This window comes from Haliotis cracherodii, unplaced genomic scaffold (genome assembly GCF_022045235.1).
Source record: "Haliotis cracherodii isolate W230 unplaced genomic scaffold, xgHalCrac1.p SCAF_14, whole genome shotgun sequence".
NCBI classification, from domain to species: Eukaryota; Metazoa; Mollusca; class Gastropoda; order Lepetellida; family Haliotidae; genus Haliotis; species Haliotis cracherodii.
The window spans coordinates 540925-568607 of NW_027266269.1; the positions used below are offsets into that span (position 1 = coordinate 540925).

The 27683-nt window shown below is 41.3% G+C and overlaps 1 protein-coding gene across 1 annotated transcript; it reads right to left on the bottom strand.

Annotated features, from left to right (window-relative positions):
* Positions 1-1013: 1013 nt before the first annotated feature.
* LOC139460899 (uncharacterized) lies at positions 1014-24753 on the bottom strand. Its single transcript, XM_071242372.1, has 10 exons — positions 24560-24753; positions 16322-16389; positions 15573-15863; positions 14773-14906; positions 14508-14512; positions 13848-13873; positions 11848-11892; positions 7500-9590; positions 6330-6914; positions 1014-5939 (listed from the first exon to the last, which is right to left on the bottom strand). The coding sequence occupies exons 2-10, from the start codon at positions 16350-16352 to the stop codon at positions 1030-1032; spliced, it is 8118 nt and encodes a 2705-aa protein (XP_071098473.1). The 5' UTR covers positions 16353-16389; positions 24560-24753; the 3' UTR covers positions 1014-1029.
* Between the last annotated feature and the right edge of the window lie 2930 nt (positions 24754-27683).

Below are 27683 nucleotides of genomic sequence, written 5' to 3' on the forward strand. Positions count from 1 at the left end.
CAAGTGGGTGTAAAGAATTCGGGGCAATCAATTGTAACGACAATTCCCTGAGGCAAAAAAGGAACTCAATAATGGTTATATACACTGTACAGCTAACTCTCCAATTTAACGTATCATCTGGTGTGTAAGTAGAACATATAAGGCAATAATAAATTAAATCTTCAGATAACATCTGGTTACAGTTCAATGACTTCAGAATATACAGTTATGTGTCAAAATTACATGAAACTAATAATGAGTTCTCCTTACAAATCCCTACTTATCAAACATCATACACTGTACAAATCTAAAGCATAGTACAATGTTTAGTATTCGTCCTGTCACCTTGGTATGCACACATTCAGGATATGTTACCCTGCACAGAAATCTAACATCCTCGGAGGAGCACCAAAATATTTACAAAATATGCATATATTACATTAACACATATGGTAAATATTTTTGTTTTTATATCCGGCTCCTTGCTGGATGTTGAATGTTTATACATAGTAAAGTTTAACACAATTTTCATTTGTTTGTTAGCGTTATTGAAGTGAATGAAAACACATACACAAAACTCATTATAAGGAATACATTAGAACATGTAAACAAAGCGATTTTTTTAAAAAAGAAAATACATATACATTCGAGGACAAAATTTGCGATAACTATTGCAGTGGAGGTGCATCTACTAATTCGAATTTGCAAACATTAATAACCACATACTCCTATCCCAGGTGTGGCCCTCTCCCCCTGTGTCAAGAGAATAGGCAAACATTAATAACCAATTATTCCTATCCCAGATGGGGCCATCTCCCCCTGTGTCAAGAGGACACAAGGGAGGCAACAACGATATGACGCACACCTGTCTTGAAGTATACCATGCCATGTACAAAATACGATTATTTATAGAACTGGTCCATAATAGATCAAAGAATAACACATAGGTTTATTTATAAATTTACACGTCTTGATTATCAGTTGATCATATTTGTTCACTTTTTTGTATTGACATGGTCCACGTGCCGTTCAAAACTTCATCACGTTTCCTCAAGACTCCTCCAATAAGAACTTGACAATGCCATCGTTCTTGCCCCGCCGAGCCAGAGTGAGGATATCTTCTCCTCTGTCCGAGGCCAGAGTGAGATCTGCCTTCTGAGACACCAGTAGCTGGAAGACTTCATAATGGGCACAAACAGCCGCCATCATCACCGGTGTCCAGCCGTACCGACCTCGGACATTGATGTCATAGGAAGGGAGCAGATACCCCACACACTGTCTGTTGCCTCCTCGACAGGCCAGATGTAGTAAACTATCTCCATATTGGTCTGTCTGAACAAGATCAGGACTCATCTGGTCATAATGTTCAAGGCAGTACATTTTCGACTTTACCAGAGACTTCATCAGTCTATTCCATGGTGTGAAGCGTAAACTTACATCAAATCCTAACTCGTCTCTGATGGCTCTGCACCCTCCCTGAAGGGCAAGCGTAGCTAGATCATCCCCCGTCTTGTCAAACAGGGTCAGGTGTGCTCCCTCAATTTTGAGGTATTTGAAAACCGCGAAATTCCCATCAACAGCAGCTTCTGCCACTGGTGTCCAACCAAACTTATTTCTCAATTCAAAGTCAGAATATGATCTCACGTGTTTCGCCATATTCACGTTTCCTAACTCACAAGCCAAATGGAGGAGACAATCTCCATCATTGTCCACCATGTGGACGTCAGCACCATGGTCCACCAGGAAGTCAACTACATCAGTGTAACCTTCACCCACAGCTAGCATCAGTGGCGTGTGACCATTCCCTCCTCGAGTGTTGATGTCAAAGTCACCAATAACATGTCTAACAATGTCAATGTTTCCACCTTCACTGGCTGCATGGAGTAAAGTCTCATTATCATCACCAGTGAGTGATGGGTTAGCTCCCTTTGACAGGAGGAGGTCAAATGTATCCTTATTCCCACTGTAAGCTCCTTTCATTACTGGTGTCCAACCTTTGTACCCCCGACAGTTGATGTCACACATTGGCAGTAGATGTTCTACAATGAGAATATTTGCTCCCTGGCATGCCAGATGAAGTACAGTGTCCTTGTTGTCATCAGTCAGTGTAAGATCAGCTCCTTTTGACACAAGCAGGTCGACAACATCCTTCTTTGCGCACACAGCTGCCTTCATCACTGCTGTCCAGCCATGTTGTCCCCGAATATTAATGTCAAACAATGGCAGCATATATTCTACAATGGACATATTTCCACCTTGACATGCAAGATGAAGTACAGTGTTCTTGTCGTCATCAGTCATTGCGATATCAGCTCCTTTTGACACCAGCAAGTCGACAACATCCTTCTGTGCACACATAGCTGCAACCATTAACGCTGTTCTGTCATATTGTCCCCGACAATTAATGTCAAATGATGGCAGTAGATGTTCTACAATGGACCTGTTTCCATCTTGACATGCCAGATGAAGTGTCGTGTTCTTGTGGTCATCAGTCAGTGTGAGATCAGCTCCTTTTGACACAAGCAGGTCGACAACATCCTTCTGTGCACACATAGCTGCAACCATTAACGCTGTTCTGTCATATTGTCCCCGACAATTAATGTCAAATGATGGCAGTAGATGTTCTACAATGGACCTGTTTCCACCTTGACATGCCAGATGAAGTACAGTGTCCTTGTCGTCATCAGTCAGTGTGAGATCAGCTCCTTTTGACACAAGCAGGTCGAACGTATCCTTCTTTTCACTGAGAGCTGCCCCCATCACTGCTGTCCAGCCATATTGTCCCCGACAATTAATGTCAAATGATGGCAGTAGATATTCTACAATGGACCTGTTTCCACCTTGACATGCCAGATGAAGTGTCGTGTTCTTGTGGTCATCAGTCAGTGTGAGATCAGCTCCTTTTGACACAAGCAGGTCGACAACATCCTTCTGTGCAAACATAGCTGCAACCATTAACGCTGTTCTGTCATATTGTCCCCGACAATTAATGTCAAATGATGGCAGTAGATGTTCTACAATGGACCTGTTTCCACCTTGACATGCCAGATGAAGTACAGTGTCCTTGTCGTCATCAGTCAGTGTGAGATCAGCTCCTTTTGACACAAGCAGGTCGAACGTATCCTTCTTTTCACTGAGAGCTGCCCCCATCACTGCTGTCCAGCCATATTGTCCCCGACAATTAATGTCAAATGATGGCAGTAGATATTCTACAATGGACCTGTTTCCACCTTGACATGCCAGATGAAGTGTTGTGTTATTGTTGTCATCAGTCAGTGTGAGATCAGCTCCTATTGACACAAGCAGGTCGACAACATCCTTCTGTGCACACATAGCTGCAACCATTAACGCTGTTCTGTCATATTGTCCCCGACAATTAATGTCAAATGATGGCAGTAGATGTTCTACAATGGACCTGTTTCCACCTTGACATGCCAGATGAAGTGTCGTGTTCTTGTGGTCATCAGTCAGTGTGAGATCAGCTCCTTTTGACACAAGCAGGTCGACAACATCCTTCTGTGCACACATAGCTGCAACCATTAACGCTGTTCTGTCATATTGTCCCCGACAATTAATGTCAAATGATGGCAGTAGATGTTCTACAATGGACCTGTTTCCACCTTGACATGCCAGATGAAGTACAGTGTCCTTGTCGTCATCAGTCAGTGTGAGATCAGCTCCTTTTGACACAAGCAGGTCGAACGTATCCTTCTTTTCACTGAGAGCTGCACCCATCACTGCTGTCCAGCCATATTGTCCCCGACAATTAATGTCAAATGATGGCAGTAGATATTCTACAATGGACCTGTTTCCACCTTGACATGCCAGATGAAGTACAGTGTTCTTGTGGTCATCAGTCAGTGTGAGATCAGCTCCTTTTGACACAAGCAGGTCGAACGTATCCTTCTTTGCGCACACAGCTGCCTTCATCACTGCTGTCCAGCCATGTTGTCCCCGAATATTAATGTCAAACAATGGCAGCAGATATTCTACAATGGACATATTTCCACCTTGACATGCAAGATGAAGTACAGTGTTCTTGTCATCATCAGTCATTGCGATATCAGCTCCTTTTGACACCAGCAAGTCGACAACATCCTTCTGTGCACACATAGCTGCAACCATTAACGCTGTTCTGTCATATTGTCCCCGACAATTAATGTCAAATGATGGCAGTAGATGTTCTACAATGGACCTGTTTCCATCTTGACATGCCAGATGAAGTGTCGTGTTCTTGTGGTCATCAGTCAGTGTGAGATCAGCTCCTTTTGACACAAGCAGGTCGACAACATCCTTCTGTGCACACATAGCTGCAACCATTAACGCTGTTCTGTCATATTGTCCCCGACAATTAATGTCAAATGATGGCAGTAGATGTTCTACAATGGACCTGTTTCCACCTTGACATGCCAGATGAAGTACAGTGTCCTTGTCGTCATCAGTCAGTGTGAGATCAGCTCCTTTTGACACAAGCAGGTCGAACGTATCCTTCTTTTCACTGAGAGCTGCCCCCATCACTGCTGTCCAGCCATATTGTCCCCGACAATTAATGTCAAATGATGGCAGTAGATATTCTACAATGGACCTGTTTCCACCTTGACATGCCAGATGAAGTGTCGTGTTCTTGTGGTCATCAGTCAGTGTGAGATCAGCTCCTTTTGACACAAGCAGGTCGACAACATCCTTCTGTGCACACATAGCTGCAACCATTAACGCTGTTCTGTCATATTGTCCCCGACAATTAATGTCAAATGATGGCAGTAGATGTTCTACAATGGACCTGTTTCCACCTTGACATGCCAGATGAAGTACAGTGTCCTTGTCGTCATCAGTCAGTGTGAGATCAGCTCCTTTTGACACAAGCAGGTCGAACGTATCCTTCTTTTCACTGAGAGCTGCCCCCATCACTGCTGTCCAGCCATATTGTCCCCGACAATTAATGTCAAATGATGGCAGTAGATATTCTACAATGGACCTGTTTCCACCTTGACATGCAAGATGAAGTGTCGTGTTCTTGTGGTCATCAGTCAGTGTGAGATCAGCTCCTTTTGACACAAGCAGGTCGACAACATCCTTCTGTGCACACATAGCTGCAACCATTAACGCTGTTCTGTCATATTGTCCCCGACAATTAATGTCAAATGATGGCAGTAGATGTTCTACAATGGACCTGTTTCCACCTTGACATGCCAGATGAAGTACAGTGTCCTTGTCGTCATCAGTCAGTGTGAGATCAGCTCCTTTTGACACAAGCAGGTCGAACGTATCCTTCTTTTCACTGAGAGCTGCCCCCATCACTGCTGTCCAGCCATATTGTCCCCGACAATTAATGTCAAATGATGGCAGTAGATATTCTACAATGGACCTGTTTCCACCTTGACATGCAAGATGAAGTGTCGTGTTCTTGTGGTCATCAGTCAGTGTGAGATCAGCTCCTTTTGACACAAGCAGGTCGACAACATCCTTCTGTGCACACATAGCTGCAACCATTAACGCTGTTCTGTCATATTGTCCCCGACAATTAATGTCAAATGATGGCAGTAGATGTTCTACAATGGACCTGTTTCCACCTTGACATGCCAGATGAAGTACAGTGTCCTTGTCGTCATCAGTCAGTGTGAGATCAGCTCCTTTTGACACAAGCAGGTCGAACGTATCCTTCTTTTCACTGAGAGCTGCCCCCATCACTGCTGTCCAGCCATATTGTCCCCGACAATTAATGTCAAATGATGGCAGTAGATATTCTACAATGGACCTGTTTCCACCTTGACATGCCAGATGAAGTACAGTGTCCTTGTCGTCATCAGTCAGTGTGAGATCAGCTCCTTTTGACACAAGCAGGTCGAACGTATCCTTCTTTGCGCACACAGCTGCCTTCATCACTGCTGTCCAGCCATGTTGTCCCCGAATATTAATGTCAAACAATGGCAGCAGATATTCTACAATGGACATATTTCCACCTTGACATGCAAGATGAAGTACAGTGTTCTTGTCATCATCAGTCATTGCGATATCAGCTCCTTTTGACACCAGCAAGTCGACAACATCCTTCTGTGCACACATAGCTGCAACAATTAACGCTGTTCTGTCATATTGTCCCCGACAATTAATGTCAAATGATGGCAGTAGATGTTCTACAATGGACCTGTTTCCACCTTGACATGCCAGATGAAGTGTCGTGTTCTTGTGGTCATCAGTCAGTGTGAGATCAGCTCCTTTTGACACAAGCAGGTCGACAACATCCTTCTGTGCACACATAGCTGCAACCATTAACGCTGTTCTGTCATATTGTCCCCGACAATTAATGTCAAATGATGGCAGTAGATGTTCTACAATGGACCTGTTTCCACCTTGACATGCCAGATGAAGTACAGTGTCCTTGTCGTCATCAGTCAGTGTGAGATCAGCTCCTTTTGACACAAGCAGGTCGAACGTATCCTTCTTTTCACTGAGAGCTGCCCCCATCACTGCTGTCCAGCCATATTGTCCCCGACAATTAATGTCAAATGATGGCAGTAGATATTCTACAATGGACCTGTTTCCACCTTGACATGCCAGATGAAGTGTCGTGGTCTTGTGGTCATCAGTCAGTGTGAGATCAGCTCCTTTTGACACAAGCAGGTCGACAACATCTTTCTGTGCACACATAGCTGCAACCATTAACGCTGTTCTGTCATATTGTCCCCGACAATTAATGTCAAATGATGGCAGTAGATGTTCTACAATGGACCTGTTTCCACCTTGACATGCCAGATGAAGTACAGTGTCCTTGTCGTCATCAGTCAGTGTGAGATCAGCTCCTTTTGACACAAGCAGGTCGAACGTATCCTTCTTTTCACTGAGAGCTGCCCCCACCACTGCTGTCCAGCCATATTGTCCCCGACAATTAATGTCAAATGATGGCAGTAGATATTCTACAATGGACCTGTTTCCACCTTGACATGCCAGATGAAGTGTCGTGTTATTGTTGTCATCAGTCAGTGTGAGATCAGCTCCTATTGACACAAGCAAGTCGACAACATCCTTCTGTGAACACATAGCTGCAACCATTAACGCTGTCCTGCCATATTGTCCCCGACAATTAATGTCAAATGATGGCAGTAGATGTTCTACAATGGACCTGTTTCCACCTTGACATGCCAGATGAAGTGTTGTGTTATTGTTGTCATCAGTCAGTGTGAGATCAGCTCCTATTGACACAAGCAGGTCGACAACATCCTTCTGTGCACACATAGCTGCAACCATTAACGCTGTTCTGTCATATTGTCCCCGACAATTAATGTCAAATGATGGCAGTAGATGTTCTACAATGGACCTGTTTCCATCTTGACATGCCAGATGAAGTGTCGTGTTCTTGTGGTCATCAGTCAGTGTGAGATCAGCTCCTTTTGACACAAGCAGGTCGACAACATCCTTCTGTGCACACATAGCTGCAACCATTAACGCTGTTCTGTCATATTGTCCCCGACAATTAATGTCAAATGATGGCAGTAGATGTTCTACAATGGACCTGTTTCCACCTTGACATGCCAGATGAAGTACAGTGTCCTTGTCGTCATCAGTCAGTGTGAGATCAGCTCCTTTTGACACAAGCAGGTCGAACGTATCCTTCTTTTCACTGAGAGCTGCCCCCATCACTGCTGTCCAGCCATATTGTCCCCGACAATTAATGTCAAATGATGGCAGTAGATATTCTACAATGGACCTGTTTCCATCTTGACATGCCAGATGAAGTGTCGTGTTCTTGTGGTCATCAGTCAGTGTGAGATCAGCTCCTTTTGACACAAGCAGGTCGACAACATCCTTCTGAGCACACATAGCTGCAACCATTAACGCTGTTCTGTCATATTGTCCCCGACAATTAATGTCAAATGATGGCAGTAGATGTTCTACAATGGACCTGTTTCCACCTTGACATGCCAGATGAAGTACAGTGTCCTTGTCGTCATCAGTCAGTGTGAGATCAGCTCCTTTTGACACAAGCAGGTCGAACGTATCCTTCTTTTCACTGAGAGCTGCCCCCATCACTGCTGTCCAGCCATATTGTCCCCGACTATTAATGTCAAATGATGGCAGTAGATATTCTACAAAGGACCTATTTCCACCTTGACATGCCAGATGAAGTACATTGTCCTTGTCGTCATCAGTCAGTGTGAGATCAGCTCCGTTTGACACAAGAAGTTTAAATAAATCATCCAGTCCAAGCAGCACGGATATTCTTGTTGGTGTGACACCATCTGCTCCTTTACTGTTGATGTCACAAAAAGGAATGAGTTGACGTACAAGGTATATATTTCCTGTGTAGCAGGCATAATGAAACATGTTGTTACCATGTTCATCTGTCACTGATGTATCATCCAGGAAGGATTGGAGTTCAGCAAGGACCTTATCCACTACATCATGTCTTTCCAATATAGGATGCATGATAGACATCCGATAGTTCCCCTCCCTCACAGCCCCTGCCAGTCTTGAAGCAATGATGTCATTGTAGGCATCCGATAAATAGATGACATGCCTATCCTCATCAGTCTCGCATGCATGTGCTGTTTGGGCCTGAACACGTTCATACAGGAATCTTATACTGCAGTGCTGCAATACAAAAGCATGATTGATTTCGTAAAGGACAATGGCACAGGCGTCATAGATTGATGGGTGGGCAAATCTGGTAATGTCTCCTTTGGTAAAATATGTGCCGAAAAAATCCCTCACACAGGTGATAACTTTTGCACGGTTAAAATTATTTACAAAACTTGAAACTATGGAGAGATGATCCTCCAGGACTTCATTACTTGACTTGATCTCCAACTGGCGCATGTTCAGTTTACCGTCACAAAGCAACATCAGGATCAGGGCAGCTGACTCGTTGTTCATTTTTGAGAGTAAAACTTCCAGTTCTCTCCTGAGATATGATAAAGGCGCCCAAAGCGTTTGTTTGTATCGTTTATGAGATTTAAGGAAAATGAAGAAAAGTTTGCATGTCAGTGGGAAGCCAAACATGTTATCCTTAATGTCACAGATTTCCTCTAAATCACAATCATATTTCATATTTTCCTTATGTTTTAGAAACATTTGCCTCTTTTCGTCCACTGTGTACTGTGTCTGTGTAAGGTCAATGACTGAAGCTCCTTTGAAAAACACATACTGATATGTTTCTTTCAGGTGTGAAATTCCCTGCTTAAGATTGTATGATTTTGTGGTGAATATGATTAATGTCTTTCCATTATTTATATTTCGACGATTTGTATTTTTTAGAAACGTTTCAGAAACAGCAGATGTCTTCTGCTCCAGGCAAAAGTTGAGATGATGTAACATCTGTCCGAGGTGAAGTGAATCCGTTGACATTCCAACTGTTCCAAATATGTCATCAAATATGAAACACTGATCTTTGTCTTGAACTACAACACTCAATTTAAATTGTGAAATGTCGTCTACAAAATATAGTTCATATCCTTTATTTTGGTATTCTGACCCCAACATCAGCGCCATTGATGTTTTTCCTTCCCCTGCTGCACCAGATATTGTCACGTGTCTGAACTTTTCTAAACGTTCCTTCACTTTGTTGTAGAGAGCCGTCACCACAAACACCTGTTCTGTCTCCCTCTTTAGGATGTCTGAAAGGCAATACTTAGAAAATAAAGTAGGTGGTCAAAATAATCATATATTCTTACACACCAACTGTGCAACTCTACAAGGTCTTCTCTACTCCTTAATAATCTAATCCCGATCGACACTACTGTTTTTTTTTACAAAACACCAGAGATGCATATAAACACCTAAAAACTGTGTTGTTGACATATTGCACTGGAATAGGCCACGTCCGTGAGCTCTTGCAGTTGTCTAAAGCAGGACTCGCGAACAAATACGCATGGAATCGAATGGAATCACACAGCCACCGTGACGTCACGAGATCGTTTCGCGGGCTTCCCGCACGGCACCTTCACTGAACTGAGTTTGAAGCTGACTTTTCACTGAATGCAGATGTTTCTAGCTTGGTGATGTCTGTTTATTTAACTGTTTTCATGAACATGATTTTAGAATCGGCATCTTATCGTTTCTTATAAACAATCTTGGAGAAGGTCCGCACTTTATTTTTAGGGAGCACCTTGACAGGACATTATATGATTGTATCATCAGCTAAGAATTTTGAAATTATAAGCCATCCATAAGCCATCCAAAAGTCATCAATAAGTCATCCATAATCCTTCCATTAGCAATCCTTAGGCATTCCATAAATCATCCATAAGCCATCCACAAGCCATCTATAAGTCATACATAAGCCGTCCATAAGCCGTCCATAAGCCAGTCTTTTTTTTTAACAGTGCATTTATATAGTATGCAAAATTTATGTTTATAAATCACTACACTCGTTCCGGTTAGATGCCGTTTGTATTACAACACATGTTATTCAACGCGTATCTAATGAGCAAAAGCGACGTCTTGAAATACGCAAGCTGATTTCGCTCGTTAGATTCCCTTTGAAATGCACGAGTTGTAGTAAGCAGGACTCGTTTACTAATCAATGCATCTACATATAACGTTCATATATCATGCGTGTATACTATTATAAAGAGGTGAGATTCACCAGTGTACAGCAGCACATGTGTAGATACATTCAGAACATACACAACATTGTTTCACATGTTTTAGTTTTATGACACCGCCTCCGTGGCCTAGTGGTAGTGCGTCTGCCCGGAGACCGGAAGGTTTAGGATTCGATAGACGTCCGCGTCCAAAAGACATTAACAGAAGTTACCCTGCTAAAACAAGGACTGATCGGCTCGGAGTCAGAACATTGTGTCTATTGGGAATTCATGTTAAACTGTGGGATCTCAGGACCTTACTCTGCATGGTTAAGTCAAGAAATTGTCTAACAGAAATCCCCATACACTGTTATCATGCCCCTCGAGATATTCAAGGGTATCATCTTATACACAATCAGTTTCAGTGCTAGTTCTGGCATTCAAATCTCCCCTAATCATCAGATAAACTTCATCACAATGTGCTAATATCAAGTAGGTCATTTTGTAATATATGTGTGTCCTTTTTACGTTGCCTCAAAGGGTTTGTGTACCAAGTCGAAAACTCAGGGTGAACATAAACACATGAATATAGTAACCTTTTTTTAGATTCAAATACGGTTTTATCTAACAACATGAAAATACCACTGTCGTAAACTTTAGACCATATTATATATTTAACAAGTTGTTGTCTAACTAATATGGCAATACCACCAGAAAGTCTACCAAAGTTGGAAATATTTTCAGCTTCTTTGATCCATAGCTCCAATGCATGTACAATGCAATGATTCAAAACAATTCACATTTACTTCTGATTGATGGCACAATAACGTATAAATGCACTTGCGTCTTCCCGCCCAGTTTTGAAATGTCCTTGAATGTAGGCGGGAATCAGCAACCACCATCTCATTAGTGTACACACGAGTTCACAAGTAACATGCTGTTCCGTGTAACCCCAACTGCTGCTACATAACGTATGACACATATACCGCCATCATCATCTACGTCTCTACACCTGCGGGGCGGTGGGGTAGCCTCGTGGTTAAGGCGTTCGCTCATCACGCGGAAGACCGGGGGTGGATGCCAGACATGGGTACAATGTGTGAAGCCGATTTCTGGTGTCCCCGCCGTGATATTGCTGGAATATTGCTAAAAGCGGCACAAAACCACATTCACTCACTCACTCTCAATACAACTGCAGTACTGAAGGTAAGCTTTCATAAGGCATTGACAAGGTGAAAGTCAAGTCAAATTGTAGTGATGTTAGTTTTCCTTTCACAATGTTACGGAATATGTGAGAATACATACAATGTCATTGTTACAACATCACTCTGTTGTCATGGTTACCTACTTGACAGTAAAGGCTCGCCTTCAGGATCCTCAGGGTCAGTACCAGCTGGGTAAAAAGAAAATCACATGATGACATAACATGTGATAACATTATTAGGAAGTTAATCTAAAAAATAATTTTAAGATTTAACGTAACCTTTTTTTGTGATTCAGTGGAATTAGAGAAAAAGTTTCCAGATGGTGAGTCAGTGGGTAGGCTCATCAATATAACATCAATTGACAATGGAAGGGAATATCGGGCCTAGATTTTCTGCCAAAACAGATTCAAATTGGCGTAAAGGGCAAATAGATGTTGAACCACTGAAAATCAGTCATGACACTAGGTGTTCGCAAAAAGGGTGAGCATGTCCTGGCCTACCGGTAGAACCCGTCATTCATACAAATTGCATAACAAAAGTAAGTATTTATTTCCTGACGCAACACAGCAGTACTCCTGCCATGCGGCGACGTCAGCCTGTGAACAAACCAGACATTCAAGGGATCGATGAACCAGAAAATCTAGTGACACGAGAGTACCATTACTGATCTTGTTGAAACTAAACAGTCTATTATTGTTAGGACCTTTCTTTTTCATGATAGTTGAAAACATGCTTAATGCAACTGTTACGCCTGTTATGAGTCACATATTTAGTAAGGATAAGAATTTTTTGATGAACAACTTCTGTATTACAATAAAGAGTGACGTCAAATGATTTTTTATAATTAGTTCAACCCTAGCGAGACGAAGCAACAGCATCTGTTCTACGAAGCAGCATCTAACCTCTGAACTAAGCCACCTCAAGCAAGTATTTTCACAGTATAACCTCTACCCTGAGCAACTAGTACAACAGACGATACAGAACATCACCAATATATCTCAGAAATATCCACGTCAACAGTCGGCACCCTAAAATTTGATCAGCCTCCCCTACTTTGAAACAGTTAGCCACAAAATCCAGATATTCTTAAAGTAACAGTAGTTTTCAAGTTAAGGCATACTATTCAGAACACAATAAAAACCACAGGGAAACCACCAGCCAGCCACAAGCCAGAACTATCCGGAGCATTTTTTGACAAGCTTTCACAGGAAAAACAGCTAGGCCCCTGATGCGTCAAATGTGGAAATGTCCAAATAATGAAATGTTGGAATATGTCCATAGGCTCAATTCAACGAGGATTATAGTGTTTTTGAATCAATAAAAGTGTTAATGTATGCTAGCATTGATTCTGACATATATTTTTTTGTTTTATGTGTAATGTTCTTTGTCAATCTTCTTTTCCAGAATAGACTGACCCTGAGGACGAGGGTTTTCCCTGGGGTAAATGATGTTGGTCTGTGTTGAGACTGGAACAGACAATCTAATGACTGACAACATGAGCATCAATCCCCGCAAATGGGGAACTATGGTATTTACGTTCTAAGTCAGCGTGGCTGATCATCTCTACGACAAGTATGTGTTGCTGAAGACAAATTATATCCCGGACCTTTACACAGTAGTAGGTTACAACGAGGACCGAAGAGATACAACTAACATCAACCGCCAACCTGACCCTTCTCTGTACATCAGCCACTCAACGAGATAACAGAAATGCATCTTGCTAACTATGATTGTTGTTGCGCTGCATAAAATCAGCCTCCATCCATCATTGTGGGACAATGACATATTGAGTACAGTTCTAGAGTTGGAAATATACATGTACATGCTGGATGTAAGTTGAGGCCTACTGTTGCCATTGTGAACAAAATCAACCAAAGACACACAACAAACCATAAGCATAATATCCTACTAAAATAGGCTCACTAAAAGCAGGCTATTGTACAAGTACAACTACTAATATATTTCTGAGTCAATTTCAAATAGTGATGATGCCTGGTGTTTACAGAAGGTTTTGGGATCAGTTTCCTAGAGGGCGGGATGTGGAGTTGGGAATCAGAATGGTGGTGTTTCACAGGGTCATTTACCCAGTGGCAGTTACCAGGTGTAAAGATATCTAACCCTCTAATGGCGTTTGCTACATTACCTTTTGGCCTCCGGGTTGACCTTCGTCTGCAATAAATAAGAACACATCATTAGTTCTGAGAGTAATTTGATAAACACAATCATGGTAATCAAGTGGATAACAAGTACACTATACGTCCACTGATGTAAAGGTCACAAAAAGTAATATATCATCCATCTTTTCCACAAACTCGAATTGTTTTACAATCTCGTGACATTGAGATTATTCAGACGTTTACTGAAAGAGCTGTAAAGTTTCAACTATTATGGGAACAGCTCTTTAGGAAAAAAAACAAGAAAACAAGCGCTGGCAAGATGTCATTCATGTCCACTTTGCACAGGAGTGAGTGAGTGAGTTTGGTTTGACGCCGCTTTTAGCAATATTCCAGCAATATCACGGCGGGGGACACCAGAAAATGGGCTTCACACATTGTACCCATGTCGGGATTCGAACCCGGGTCTTCGGCGTGACGAGCGAACGCTTTAACCACTAGGCTACCCGACCGCCCACTTTGCACAGGAACAATAGTTGTCATACGTATATGATAGAACAATTATCATTACTTGTTCACTTGAAAAACATAGAGGGTATTTAATCTGTGTTTAATATATTGCTTATGTTATTGGCGTTGTTCAAATTTTCACTTGTGGCTTCGAGTACGTGATAGTTCCAAATGATAACCTGTTCTGCGAAATGTAGTAGAACTGAGTACATGTATTAGAACCCTACCGTCACAATTATCGATAGTAATAATAACATTTCATCATGACTCGTATTTTCTCTGAAACAAAAACATAACTTGCATTTGTATTTTTACACCCGAGTTTTAGCACTATCAAAGAGTCATTTTCTTTTAAACAAGGCAGCCTTTGCTTACGCTTTCACATATACTATCTTAGACATGAAAGTCACGCTTTCAAGAAGATTATATGAAATATTGTTTTACTGACCTCTGGCGTCGACGTTTTATGACGACGGCTACGATGATGATAACAATACTGGCGACAAGGGAGATTGTGATGATCACTGCGACGTGTGCTGTTGACACTCCTGTTGTTTCATCTGTTTTGACCTTGACGTCTGTCAAAAAAAACGTTGCCTGTATACAACCATACATTGGCATCAACTTATTGATATAGGTTCTGTGATAAATAGAGGTTTTCCTTGTAGTTTGCTGTTCTTTATGCTAGATTCCAATGTTGTTATAACGTTTTGTGATGTAATAATATTGTATAATTATTTATATACTAATTTATGTATGTGTTCGATTAAATAGGTAGATAATATGTACTTATGGCTGACAAATACGTAACAATGAAACTACTGTTAAACTTTTGTTTTTGTTACATAATACAAACTGATTGTGTATGGATGTACTTAAATGAGTACACATTCAGGAACATACCACATCCATTTGGGATCAAAGACCTAATATGGCTGGGGAATTGCTGAGTGAGGCGTTATACATAAACAAACAAATGAGATAATAAATCATTCAGACTTTAGAGTCTAAGAGGAACCACAAACATAAAATATTTTTTCTAACACGATGGGTGATATTGAATTTATATCTTATGTTTGCAATTGTTTGCACTGAGGAACCACTGCATGAAAACCAGGATTTCTATTGTGCCATCCTTTAACTTATATGTGGTGCCAATCAAACAAAATATTTGCGAATCGCAGATACACCTGATGAAGCCATGTTTTTTAATTAACAATGTGAAACCAGTTAGCATCCCACACCTTCAGTGACCTCACAGAAATCCCCTATTTGGTTTCCACTGCATCCCCTTGTGCAGTGTCCATTCCCATGATTGCAGACGTTGTCCAGACAGTTCTTGCTGCAATGTTGGTCACATTGAGGATCATACCATCCAGTGATGCAGCCATCGGAGCACTCTCCAGTGTCCTTGTTACAGTGTGTGAGGTTCCTTTGTGGGTTAACTTGACAGTTTGGGGGGCAACGTGTGTCACAATTCTCGCCATATTTGCCCCACTCACATGCTGCGACTGCATGAGTCAGGAATACTGAAACTGTCATGAATAGACATGACTGAAAACTTAGAAAGGAACACATAACTTGTATTCAAACATTGCTTATCAACTGGTGATACTGTGTTGATGTGCATGTTGCACTTGATGGTGTATGTTTAAAGCATCATGTACATTGATGTTTACATTTAAGTAACTATTACGTGTACGAATTGTTTACAACTGACCGTATCATTGATTGCAATATTTCCTTAACACATCCTTGTGACAAATCAGTCATGCACATGTTTTTGTTAATGTTATCCTTTTCCTGTAAATTGTAAATATTACCACAAACTTATTGCCATTCCATTATATCTAGTGCGTCGTACAACATTTCAGTTGCTTTACCAATGGAATATTACGGTAAATGGGACATATTGATGTTGTTGCAGTAACAGCTCTCGTCAAGTCAAAGCATTGATTTGAAACATAATTCTGTCCTGAAATGATGTACTCACTGAATATCAGAGCTGTGCCTGGCGTCAGCATGGCTTGAAGATATGGCTACTTGTTCAAATACTACCTGCTGTGGAAGAGAAAAGCCATGACTAAATTTACCTCTTATGTGAGCCTTGTATATTATATTCAACCGTTTAACATTCAACAATGTCAGTATATACGAATCACAAACCAGAGTTCACAGTCTGTAGTGAACAATAATCAAAACTCAGATATATAATCTGATTCAACGATCATTCATCATAAACGTTTCATGTAGTGGAGATTAAAAAGCCAAGATTTCTGACGAAACAGATTCCACTTGGCGTTAAGGGCAAATGGTCTTGGAGGTTATATGAAATCAGTGATGACAACAGGTGTTCGCGAAAAGGTAAGAATGCCCTGCCCTGCCGGTAGTAGGCACCATTCATACAATGTGCGTACACACATGTATTGCCTGACCCAGCACAGCAGTACCCCTGCCAGGCGTCAGCCTGTAAACAATCCAAGTGACCCAGAAACTCCAGTGATTCGAGAATACTATTACTGAATGTGTTGAAAGTAATAAAACCGGTATGTAAATTATGAATTACGCCTGCTGTGCACAGAGATGTTGCTGCTTATGAGGAAGACAGAAGTCCTGTCCTCTTAACTCTTATTCATGATGATTATATTGTTTTTTACATTCTGTTGAACCGTTTAACATACCACGACGTCAATATGTACGAATCACAAACCAGAGTTCAGTCAGTAGTTGATAATAATCAAACACAAATATATGATCTGATCGAACTAGCGTTCATCATTAACGTCTCGTGTGGTACAATTATATTTAAAAAAACGTACTTAATGCAACACTGCCACTCGATTTTAAAGTACCTTGATATTTCAAACAGACGCGTGAACCATCGGTTTCAGTGAAAAGTTGCTACTGCAGTTTGGGCGAATACACTGATCTGTTGTCTCGTGGAACTTTGGCTGTGCTCTGAGACGGATAGAGGACTCCCTGCAGTACTTTAACGTTATAGAGGGAACACCTGCTCCACTTCGCCCTTTGTACTTTATATCCTGATAAGTACCGTCATCAGTTAACTATTACATCTCACAGCCCCCCCCCCCCCCCCCCCCCCCCCCGATTAACTAGCTTCGGAGTGACCCCTCTGGTAATCGAGGGGTCATCTCAAAACGGCAACTCGCAAAATATCTCGTCGCAGTATTGTCTTTGGTGTGGTATTCGCAATACTTTAACGGCGCAGAAATAAAGCTGTTTACAGTATATGGGTACACTATTTCCGAACATCTCAACTTGATACGTTTGCCCACTCAGACATTCAGTAATATAAATTACACGAGGGGTCAAACTTGTCTTTTGAAACCTTGAACCCTGCGTTTGCTCACATTTTATCTTCACTCACATTATTACTTTTCTCTACTTTGCGCGTATGATAGAGGGTCTTTACCTGCTATGCATCATAGATAACCCTGGGGATTTTGTTCTGAAATATATGCCTCGATGAACTAAACTCAAGGTACTCGACTACTTGATTATTGATAATCGGAACGTGATGGAACTTGGTATACATAAAATCTAAGGCAGCCTCGACGAAGGCTGTCTAAATCGAGGAACATTCTGTTTCAAACTTGACTGAGTTTGTCATGTTTTCCAGAATTGGAAGTGATGTTATTGAACCGAAAGTGCTCATTACTATTTTTGTATTGAGGTAGCTAGAAGCATGGAGCGTTCCGTTACGAAACTGCAGTGCAGTAACCATGTGTTAGAAAGATCACATGGCTAAGATATGTATAACATTAGGGTTCAAAGATGAATCTAGTTAGATACCCGTTACGTCAACTGCCACCTCGATCGTAATAATATTATATGTTTCTTGTGGGAGGGATATGTTGCATACATGCTATTGTGGGGATGGCGCTGCTTTCACATTTACTTTTTATACCATTCCATCTCACGCTCGTAAACAAGTCCCCCGCTTACATATTACTGGAAAATAATTGTGTTACCAAATTAAACGGCATTTTTGGAGACTGCATCAAGAATAATGATGTTTATCTTCCAATAGAAAAAAATGTATGCAACTACATACACTTTCATTATTTTTTAAAAATAATTTGATGATTTTATGTATCAGTGTTTGTAGATACAGCGAGATTTTTGCGAGCTTTGCATAAGTTCTTGAATCTTGATAAGCTTAGAGACTTATTGCTTTGGTTGATATCCATCGGCTGATAGATATATTTGCCAATACTGACACAAACGACATCATGCCATTATTAATTTGTATTTATCTATAGTCTATATGCTCTTCATTTTCTTGTTGGTAATGTTTACATTATTGTGGTGAATGTTTGCATAAAGTACTGCTTAAGTATGGTGTTATTAAAAAAAAACATAGTCATGATGTAATCACCAAAATTATAATGTTTCTTTCCCATCTCAATTAATCATAAAATACAGAAGTAGCAATATATGCAAAAGGATTACCTCCAGTCGATACATTATAATGCACCACAAGCAGCTGGTTAAGGTAGATCAGTCAAGTTGCACGCTGATGTGAAAGTTGTGTGTAAATATCGGATTCGATGGCATATGATTAGGAAATGGCTGAAAGGAAGGAGAGACCTACACCATGACTCATGACTGATCATGGAGTCAGAAGCACTGTTTGAAGTATGAACTATACATTAAAAAGGAACAAGAGTAATAAGCAAAAGTATATTTTCACTAGATATTTATTGCTCAAGATGTACACATGTGGGTTTTTCGAGTTCTTGTCTGGGACACTCTCATGTATATTTTGTGGTTAAATAGTTGCAGGATATTCATGCTATTCATTCACGGATTTGAACAGGGTAATCGGAAGTGAGGTTGAATGAAGTTGAATAAAGCATCATGGTTACGAGGTGGTTATGTTAACATGGTGTCAAATCCACGTCTACTTGCCGTTGAAGTACAGAAAGTGGGGGAAACCCATTGACGTTCACATGTGTGAGTAAAAAAATTGGTCAATTGTGACAGGCAATATAATAACCAAGTGCATGAAACCAAAATGGCGGCAGCTAATTTTCCCGTACCCGCATGCAAGAAGGGATTGACGATCGAGAGGCATTGAGAGTGTTCATCACATACTTTGTTGATTATTGTTTGGTATGTGGATGGCAGAAACTTAAGCAAGGGTACAAGTTTGATTGGGAATCACCGGCAACAAAAGAGCAATGGAAAAATGAATTGCTCTGCACGGCCACGCTTAGAGCCACATTGCCAGTGTTGAATTTATCAGATGATAGACAACACTGACCAGGGAAATTTATTTACGCTCTCCTAAAGTACTATTGAAACAGTGTCAGTGTACAAGTCGCGAGAACAAATGTGGGGAGAATGTGTCAAAACAAAGGAGAAAGTGTCAGGTCTATGGACTAGGCAAATATATATCTTTTCATAGTGGCAGATGAAACACTAAACATGTTCAGAGGGATGAAGAAGGTTGCAGGGAATTAAAAAATATGAATCATCCATGAACACTAAACAACTTATGACATTGGCAGGAATTTATCTGAGACAACTAAACTGGACTAGGGGACGAACCACAAATCAGGGTTCAGTGTAGATAAAAGGAAATGCAAACAGCAGTTACAATGGCAGAGTTAGAAGCAATTATCGATTCAAACACACTCCAGCAACCGAGTTAATGAATCAGCGGGGAGAGTGTCTGTACTGTGGATATTTCCCAAGTCATTCGAGGGGCAGATGCAAAGTCGTGAAACTAAAATGCATCTTTGGAAAGTGTGGGAAGGAAGAACACATTGCACGGAAGTATTGTCGAATCAAAGAAATGTGCATGCTTTGGACAGTGAACAGGAAGTATATACAAGTGTGCAAGACGCGTGGCACAAGCTATTATTATTATTATAAAATCATAACTTCAGTGTCAGATAAGAAGTTATTTGCGGAAGTAAAGCTCTCTGTAGTGAGAGACGAGTTTATGTGGCAATTAAACTCAGCATCAACGACCAAGACAGGTGAGGTTAGTAAAGTAGAAGAACTGTGTTCGCCAGTATATCCCACAGACCAATTAATTCAGAGGTCCAATGCCGTACCTAACACATATAGCAATGGTGTGCTCAAACCAGTGGGCAAGATCACTTTTATGTGCGAAACAAAAACAATTTTCCCCATGTTCCCGCTTCTGAGTAAGGAAAATACGGAAGGCAAACCTTCACTGTTGTGTTGTATCAGGTTGGGCGTGGCGAAAGAGACGGGTCATGACCCAAATAAAGATAAAGACAACATGATGACCGGTCATGGCAAAGGAGAAAAAAAGCAGCAGAATCTATCAGAGATTGGGAAGTCCACAAGAGAATCTTGAACCAGAGCCGGTATCAACGACCAAGACAGGTGAGGTTAGTAAAGTAGAAGAACTGTGTTCGCCAGAACCAGATGTAATATAATCTCTGAATGATCGCAGCATTCCCACCTGATGACAAAGTGGATCCATGTATGATGTGACGTCTGAATGATCACGACATTACCAACCGACAGCGAAGTGGAACCAGGTGTGATGTGACGTCTAAATGATCACGGAATTACCAACACACAGCAAAGTGGAACCAGGTGTGATGTGACGTCTGATTGATCACAGTATTACCAACCGACACCGAAGTGGAACCATGTGTGATGTGACCTCTGAATGATCATAACATTACCAACCGAGAGCGAAGTGGAACCAGGTGTGATGTGACGTCTGAATGTCCACGACATTACCAACCGACAGCAGGGGAAACTAGGTGTTATATGACGTCTAAATGATCACGACATTACCAACCGAGAGCGAAGTGGAACCATGTGTGATGTGACGTCTGAATGTCCACGACATTACCAACCGACAGCAGGGGAAACTAGGTGTTATATGACGTCTGATTGATCACAGTATTACCAACCGACACCGAAGTGGAACCATGTATGATGTGACGTCTGATTGATCACAGTATTACCAACCGACACCGAAGTGGAACCATGTGTGATGTGACCTCTGAATGATCATAACATTACCAACCGAGAGCGAAGTGGAACCAGGTGTGATGTGACGTCTGAATGTCCACGACATTACCAACCGACAGCAGGGGAAACTAGGTGTTATATGACGTCTAAATGATCACGACATTACCAACTGACCGCGTACTGGAACCAGGTGTGATGTGACGTCTGAATGATCACAGCATTACCAACCGACAGCGAAGTGGAACCAGGTGTGATGTGTCGTCTGAATGATCACGACATTACCAACCGACAGCGAAGTGGAACCAGGTGTAATGTGACGTCTGAATGATCACGACATTACCAACCGACAGCGAAGTGGAACCAGGTGTGATGTGACGTCTGAATTATCACGACATTACCAACCGACAGCGAAGTGGAACCAGGTGTGATGTGTCGTCTGAGTGATCACGACATTACCAACCGACGTTGAAGTGGAACGAAGTGTGTTGTGATGTCTGAATGATCACGACATTACCAACTGACCGCGTAGTGGAACTAGGTGTAATGTAACGTCTGAATGATCAAGTAACATAACGTCCAGATGTATTGTTGTATGTATTCGTTCACTTACATGGCTTTACGCGACGCACAAATGTACGTCCAGTAGGCACAAATGTAGATAATTAAGTTCAGAAATTGGGGGTTCACTTTGTCCGTCAATGTGATACCCTCGTTTACGTGTATTTGTTATATGTTCCCAACGAAAAGCTATATAATGGCTGTGAACCTGTGGACATGTGGAACATTGCTATGAGTGAGTGAGTGAGTATGGTTGTACGCCGGTTTTGGCAATATTACAGCAATATCACGGCGGGGGAAACCAGAAATGGGCTTCACACATTGTACCCATGTCGGAATTCTAACCCGTTTTTGGCGTGACGAGCGACGCTTTAACCACTAGGCTTCCCGACCGCCCCGGAACAATGACAATAGATTACATGTTAAACTAAGGAGGCACATGCTTACCAAAAAAAAAAGAGATTGTGTACGCAATGTAATTCAAATTCAGTTGATGGCGAATATCACTATTTTTTATATGTGTTACATATAATGGCGTGATAAAAACACACCTAAAACGGTACTATTGTGTTCATTCAAAAGAAGATAAATGTTCGTAATTAAAGTAGATTTGCAATGCCCTGTTAAAGAGAAAGTAAGTTGTTTGCACAGTATTGAGAATAAACAGATCGATGATGTACCACGTGTAGCTGTTTTGGAGTTTCGATTTGATTCGCATGTCACGGCGTCGATTAGTCAGACGTGACAATGTTGATGTAGATTGCATGTCAGCTTAAATATAGGTATTGTGAAAGTCGAGAGGAAGATATTGGCCAGCGTTAACAACTGCCAACCAGGAGGAAAACGCCCTACTGACATGTTTAGTAAAATGTTTGTCATCAGCACTTGTCAATGCTGGAGGGAGCCAGCTGCGTCAACAGAGACATATACGTGCATGCTATATTGATTATTTGCTTTTGACTGTTCAGCACTCGTTTAGTGATAATATATCAACATTGTCAAGCTGACATGTCGACCTGGTGTCCCAGTAAAGCGTCCCTTACTCAAGGCGAACTGTGGCCAGCGACACAACAATATGGAACATGGACATAATATGTTTAAGATATTTCAGACACACTAAAAGCAGTGTAGATGAGTTAGGATGGGTATATTCCGGCATTAACATTTACAGTTAACCGAAGAAAACGTCCACATGTTTAACAATATAAACGTTAATTAATGTTCTATGAATTATATCAAACATACTCCGCTCTTGTAGATGTGTGCATAAAAGCACACAATTAAGTATACCATGCTCATCCAAAACGTGAATGCTGAACCTTATGAGGCAGATCATTAAAAATTAATTAATTCAAGACATAGTTTCCGCTATTGCAACAACTATTAAAAGCAGCACCTGTCAGGATTATCATATGCCAGCAACTTCTGGGACTTTTGCAGCCATATTGGATGTGATGTTTTCCAAGTTCATTTTTAGCACTTTACATGTGTTACAAAATCACCTCCTCTGAAGCTACAAATCAATATAGCTCTCTACAAATGGTCTCTGGATAACCATATCATATCTGTCGTTCAAAATGCCCGACAAAGTCTCTTTGAGGCAGCCATATTGCCTTCCATTTTTTATCTCTTTTCTCATTTTTTCCCCGTTATGTTTCCATGACTTGACATTGAAGGGACATTATTTAATACGATTGATATACAGTATGTTATGTGGCAGTGCATTATTGATGTACAGTGATTGCAACTGTGTTACATTCCCTCTGTTGAGATTCGGTAGACGTCAATGACATTGTGTTTGGACAGTGATTTGCTATTAGAAATGTAGCACTATGTAATGTAAGAATTTTTAAGGATTTTACTATATTTAGATTCAAGTGTCATATGTAAACTTCCGGTATACCATGGACTGATGTCGATCATTACGTAATGTTCTGGTGCTGCACGACTGGAAAGGGCACTATGTAGAAATATCCAGTAGCTAGTCAGAATGTGTATAAGGGGACAACACCTTCTTAAGTATCTTACATCAGGACCAGCTTTCGTGTGATCACTCATCATCCCTGATCCCATGTCTTGGTCCATCTCGGAAGCCTGACCGCTGTCGTCACTGGGTGAATATGTATATATATAATCACTGACTTTAGCTACCCCCACTGTATTTCATATTTGATGTTCACCATTGCAATTAATCATATACTGTCATTGAATATTGTACTACCACTCCATTGTGTAATGTACTCCATTGTAATTGTGTTGTATTGTTTTGTAAACCTAGATGTTTTTGTCATACATTTGTATACCACTTGTTGGTTGTTTGTTGGATTCACACTAAGTTATTTTATGTAATAAATACTGGGTAAACATATTGTTTCAATTTGGGAATCGACAGGGAACAATTATTAAAGGAATGATTTGTTTCAGAACTGCTCCCGGAACTGTAACTTGGAAACTGACATGACAAAAATTAGCTTGACAAACCCGCCAGCCAGCCATTTCAGCCATTTTGACCTATAAAGCTGTGTCAGTAGCAAAACACAAATCCTTTTGATCGTAGACAAGCTGGGATACAGTCTTAATTGTTACAGGTACATTCAAGACTTGTTGTTCCACAAATCCTACAGTTTGTCATACATCTTCAAACAAGCACTGAACGTGTATGTCGGGCGTTCGACGTTTTACTCACCAGAATTATATAGAGACGACAGCTGGTTCCACGTTTACACCAGACTTCTCGATGAATTCAAGTTATGTCCTCCTATTTCGATATGGAGAAAACAGATTGCACCTTCAATTCCACAGGTACTACCTTTCCCTATTTTAACCCTAGACATCAAGTTATCCTGTTGCTCAGCAGTGAAGTCTATTTTGCAGATGTAACACATCAATACTGCGACAGGTGTTGCGTGATATATTAGCATCGTATCGTCCTGTATGAATAGCGTCATCAGGTCATAGTGAACTAAAAGTTAGTTGGGGCCGCATGATGTAATATACTTATAATTACTTGTGGACAATACTAGTGTATGCGGTAGTCCTACAAACCTGCAGGTAAATGTATTATTGTAAACGTTATGGTGTCATGATTCTTGTGACGTCAGAATAACACTATTTTATTTATGACAACATTATCATACATTATAACATGTAGTATAAAAAAAAACAATACCCAACACCTCCACCGTCCAGTAAATCCCTTGTTGCATCTGTAATCGCAAACCTGGTGACTTTATGGAATGCCACTCCGATTCTGTCAGTGGATCCCTTTGCTGTGCTTGTAATGTTTTCAAATGCACTTTCTTCTCAATACTGATTGATACGGAACAGAAAAATAAACACAAAATAAGACCATTGACATGTGGATAAATCTAAATAAATAGTCATTTCAACAACGCCCCAAAGTATAAAAAAACAAAAACAAAGCCAACAACACGAATCGGTCTGTCATAGTGCAAACGATTATTGTCAACCAAGGAATCACCACTGCTTCGGCAATCAGTATGTGTCCATCTGACGGATGACATTCACCAGGCGCCTCTTCATGCTGCTGATCAGAGGTTTTATGTTCAATATTTTGATCAACTGTCCTTCAAGATGCAGTGCCTGGTTCAATTTATTCAGATTCTACACAGGAAGGTCTATAGCTTCCACCTGGCAGCCAAAGTAATCCATAAAGTATATGTGTTTTGGGAATCGGATTTTGGTGCTTAATTAATGTTCATGTGTACATGTAACCTGTGAGAATGAACATTCATTACTATTCCATAATGGATCACAAATACTGCAGTACAATTTACTTATATCAATTTCCGATAAGCTCATGTACATTACTCGAGGGGCGATGGGGTAGCCTTGTGGTTAAATTGTTCTCTTGTTACACCAAAAACCCGGCTTCGATTCTCCTTCCGTGTCTGTGGAATGGCGACAGGACAGATGTGCGACAGTTCCTGCAAGGCTGTGCACTTGATCAGCTGTTTTGTCGGATATGAGTGCATGCACATATGGAATAGTACAGATTGTGTATATGGTGTATTTTGGAGAAGGAAAATGGACGAATGTGTCAGGAGTATCTGACACCAGTTTGTAATGTCGACTCGAGACATCAAAACAGATTTGACGGTGGATCGGTTATGATGTCGAGTGGCATCACTTTGACTGACCAAGCCCCATATTGTGCAAGGAATGTTCAATGGACAGTACTGCGTTGTCCCATTTGCAAGACGTGTGTGTGGACGTTTTGTCTTCAGGGCAACAACGACAGAGCTCACGAATCAGCAGCACAACATCCTTAGAATACCATGACCGACAGTGAGCCCAGACTTTTTTCCAGTTGAACACGTCTGGTATACGATAGTAAGAGGCCGCCGACTACGTGATATGAACTTGGCCAGGTGCTGCAAGAGACATAGAACAGACTGCCTCGAATCGCCACGAGAATCATACGCAATATTCACGGTAGAGTGAATGAATCAGGGCTGTATCTACTACTGATCCACAAAACGTCAACATTGAAATTTCAAGACGTGCCCCCATCGTCCTTCAAGGTCGGTGGCGGTCATCACATCTACTGTCATCTTTCACTGCCGGTTGTAATGTATTTACCATTCTTTCATTATCATTATTAGTATACAGCTATAGCTAAAAAGTATATGTACTGCTAAAAAGAAAGCCAGATTTGTATGAGGTAGGAAAACGCATTTTTACGAGGAACCGTACAAGGTATTGACAATGTTGATGAGCGAATACTTGGTGATTGTAGTCATCTCAGTTATTGGTACATAGGAAAAGTCCAATGGTGAAATCAGCTACCATCAATAACGTGTATGTTGGAATCTATAGCGGCCTGACATCTTATGTCCATTGAAGAGACGAGTATGTGACTCACATCCTGGGGAAAGGTTGACCACTCATCCTGCAACGCAAAAGTCAACAGGTGCAACGTCTGGTGTTGTGGTTGACGTCGGCGTAGCCGTCTATCCAAGTCACCCCACAGGTGATCTATAGTGTTCAAATCCGGGGATCTGGAGGGCCAGGGAGAACATGAACGTTGTGTGTAGACAGGCTCTTGTGATCCGTGTTGTATGCGGTCGAGCGCTGTTTTGCTGGAAAACACCGTTGCCGTTGGCTGAAATTGGAAATATTTGTTGAGTAGAATTTCGTTGATGTATCGATGAGCTGAAAGATTGCCCTGGATATGAATCGAACCTCTCCTGCTTTCCGACTATTCCCTATTTTTTCACACAGATCACACAGAAAAGCAAAGAGACACTGGCAAAACAGTGTTATTTGGTCTCCCACAGAATATCAAATTTCATAATTATACTGGTACACATGTTGCAACCGTTTATTGCAGCCTGGTATATCAAGTGTTAGAGACAACACAGCTTGAACCACGTGGTATTGGAAAATGTATTAAGGTATACCAAGGTGAGGATGACTCACAGTGATGAGGATGACTCACATTGACGGGGATGACTCATATTGATGGGGATGACTCACAGTTATGGGGATGACTCACAGTGATGGGGATGACTCACATTGGTGAGGATGACTCACATTGATGGGGATGACTCACAGTGATGAGGAATACTCACAGTGATGAGGATGACTCACACTGATGAGGATGACTCACATTGATGGGGATGATTCACAGTGATGAGGATGACTCACAGTGATGGGGATGACTCACGGTGATGGGGATGACTCACACAGATGGGGATGACTCACAGTGATGAGGATGACTCACAGTGATGAGGATGACTCACAGTGATGGGGATGATTCACAGTGATGAGGATGACTCACAGTGATG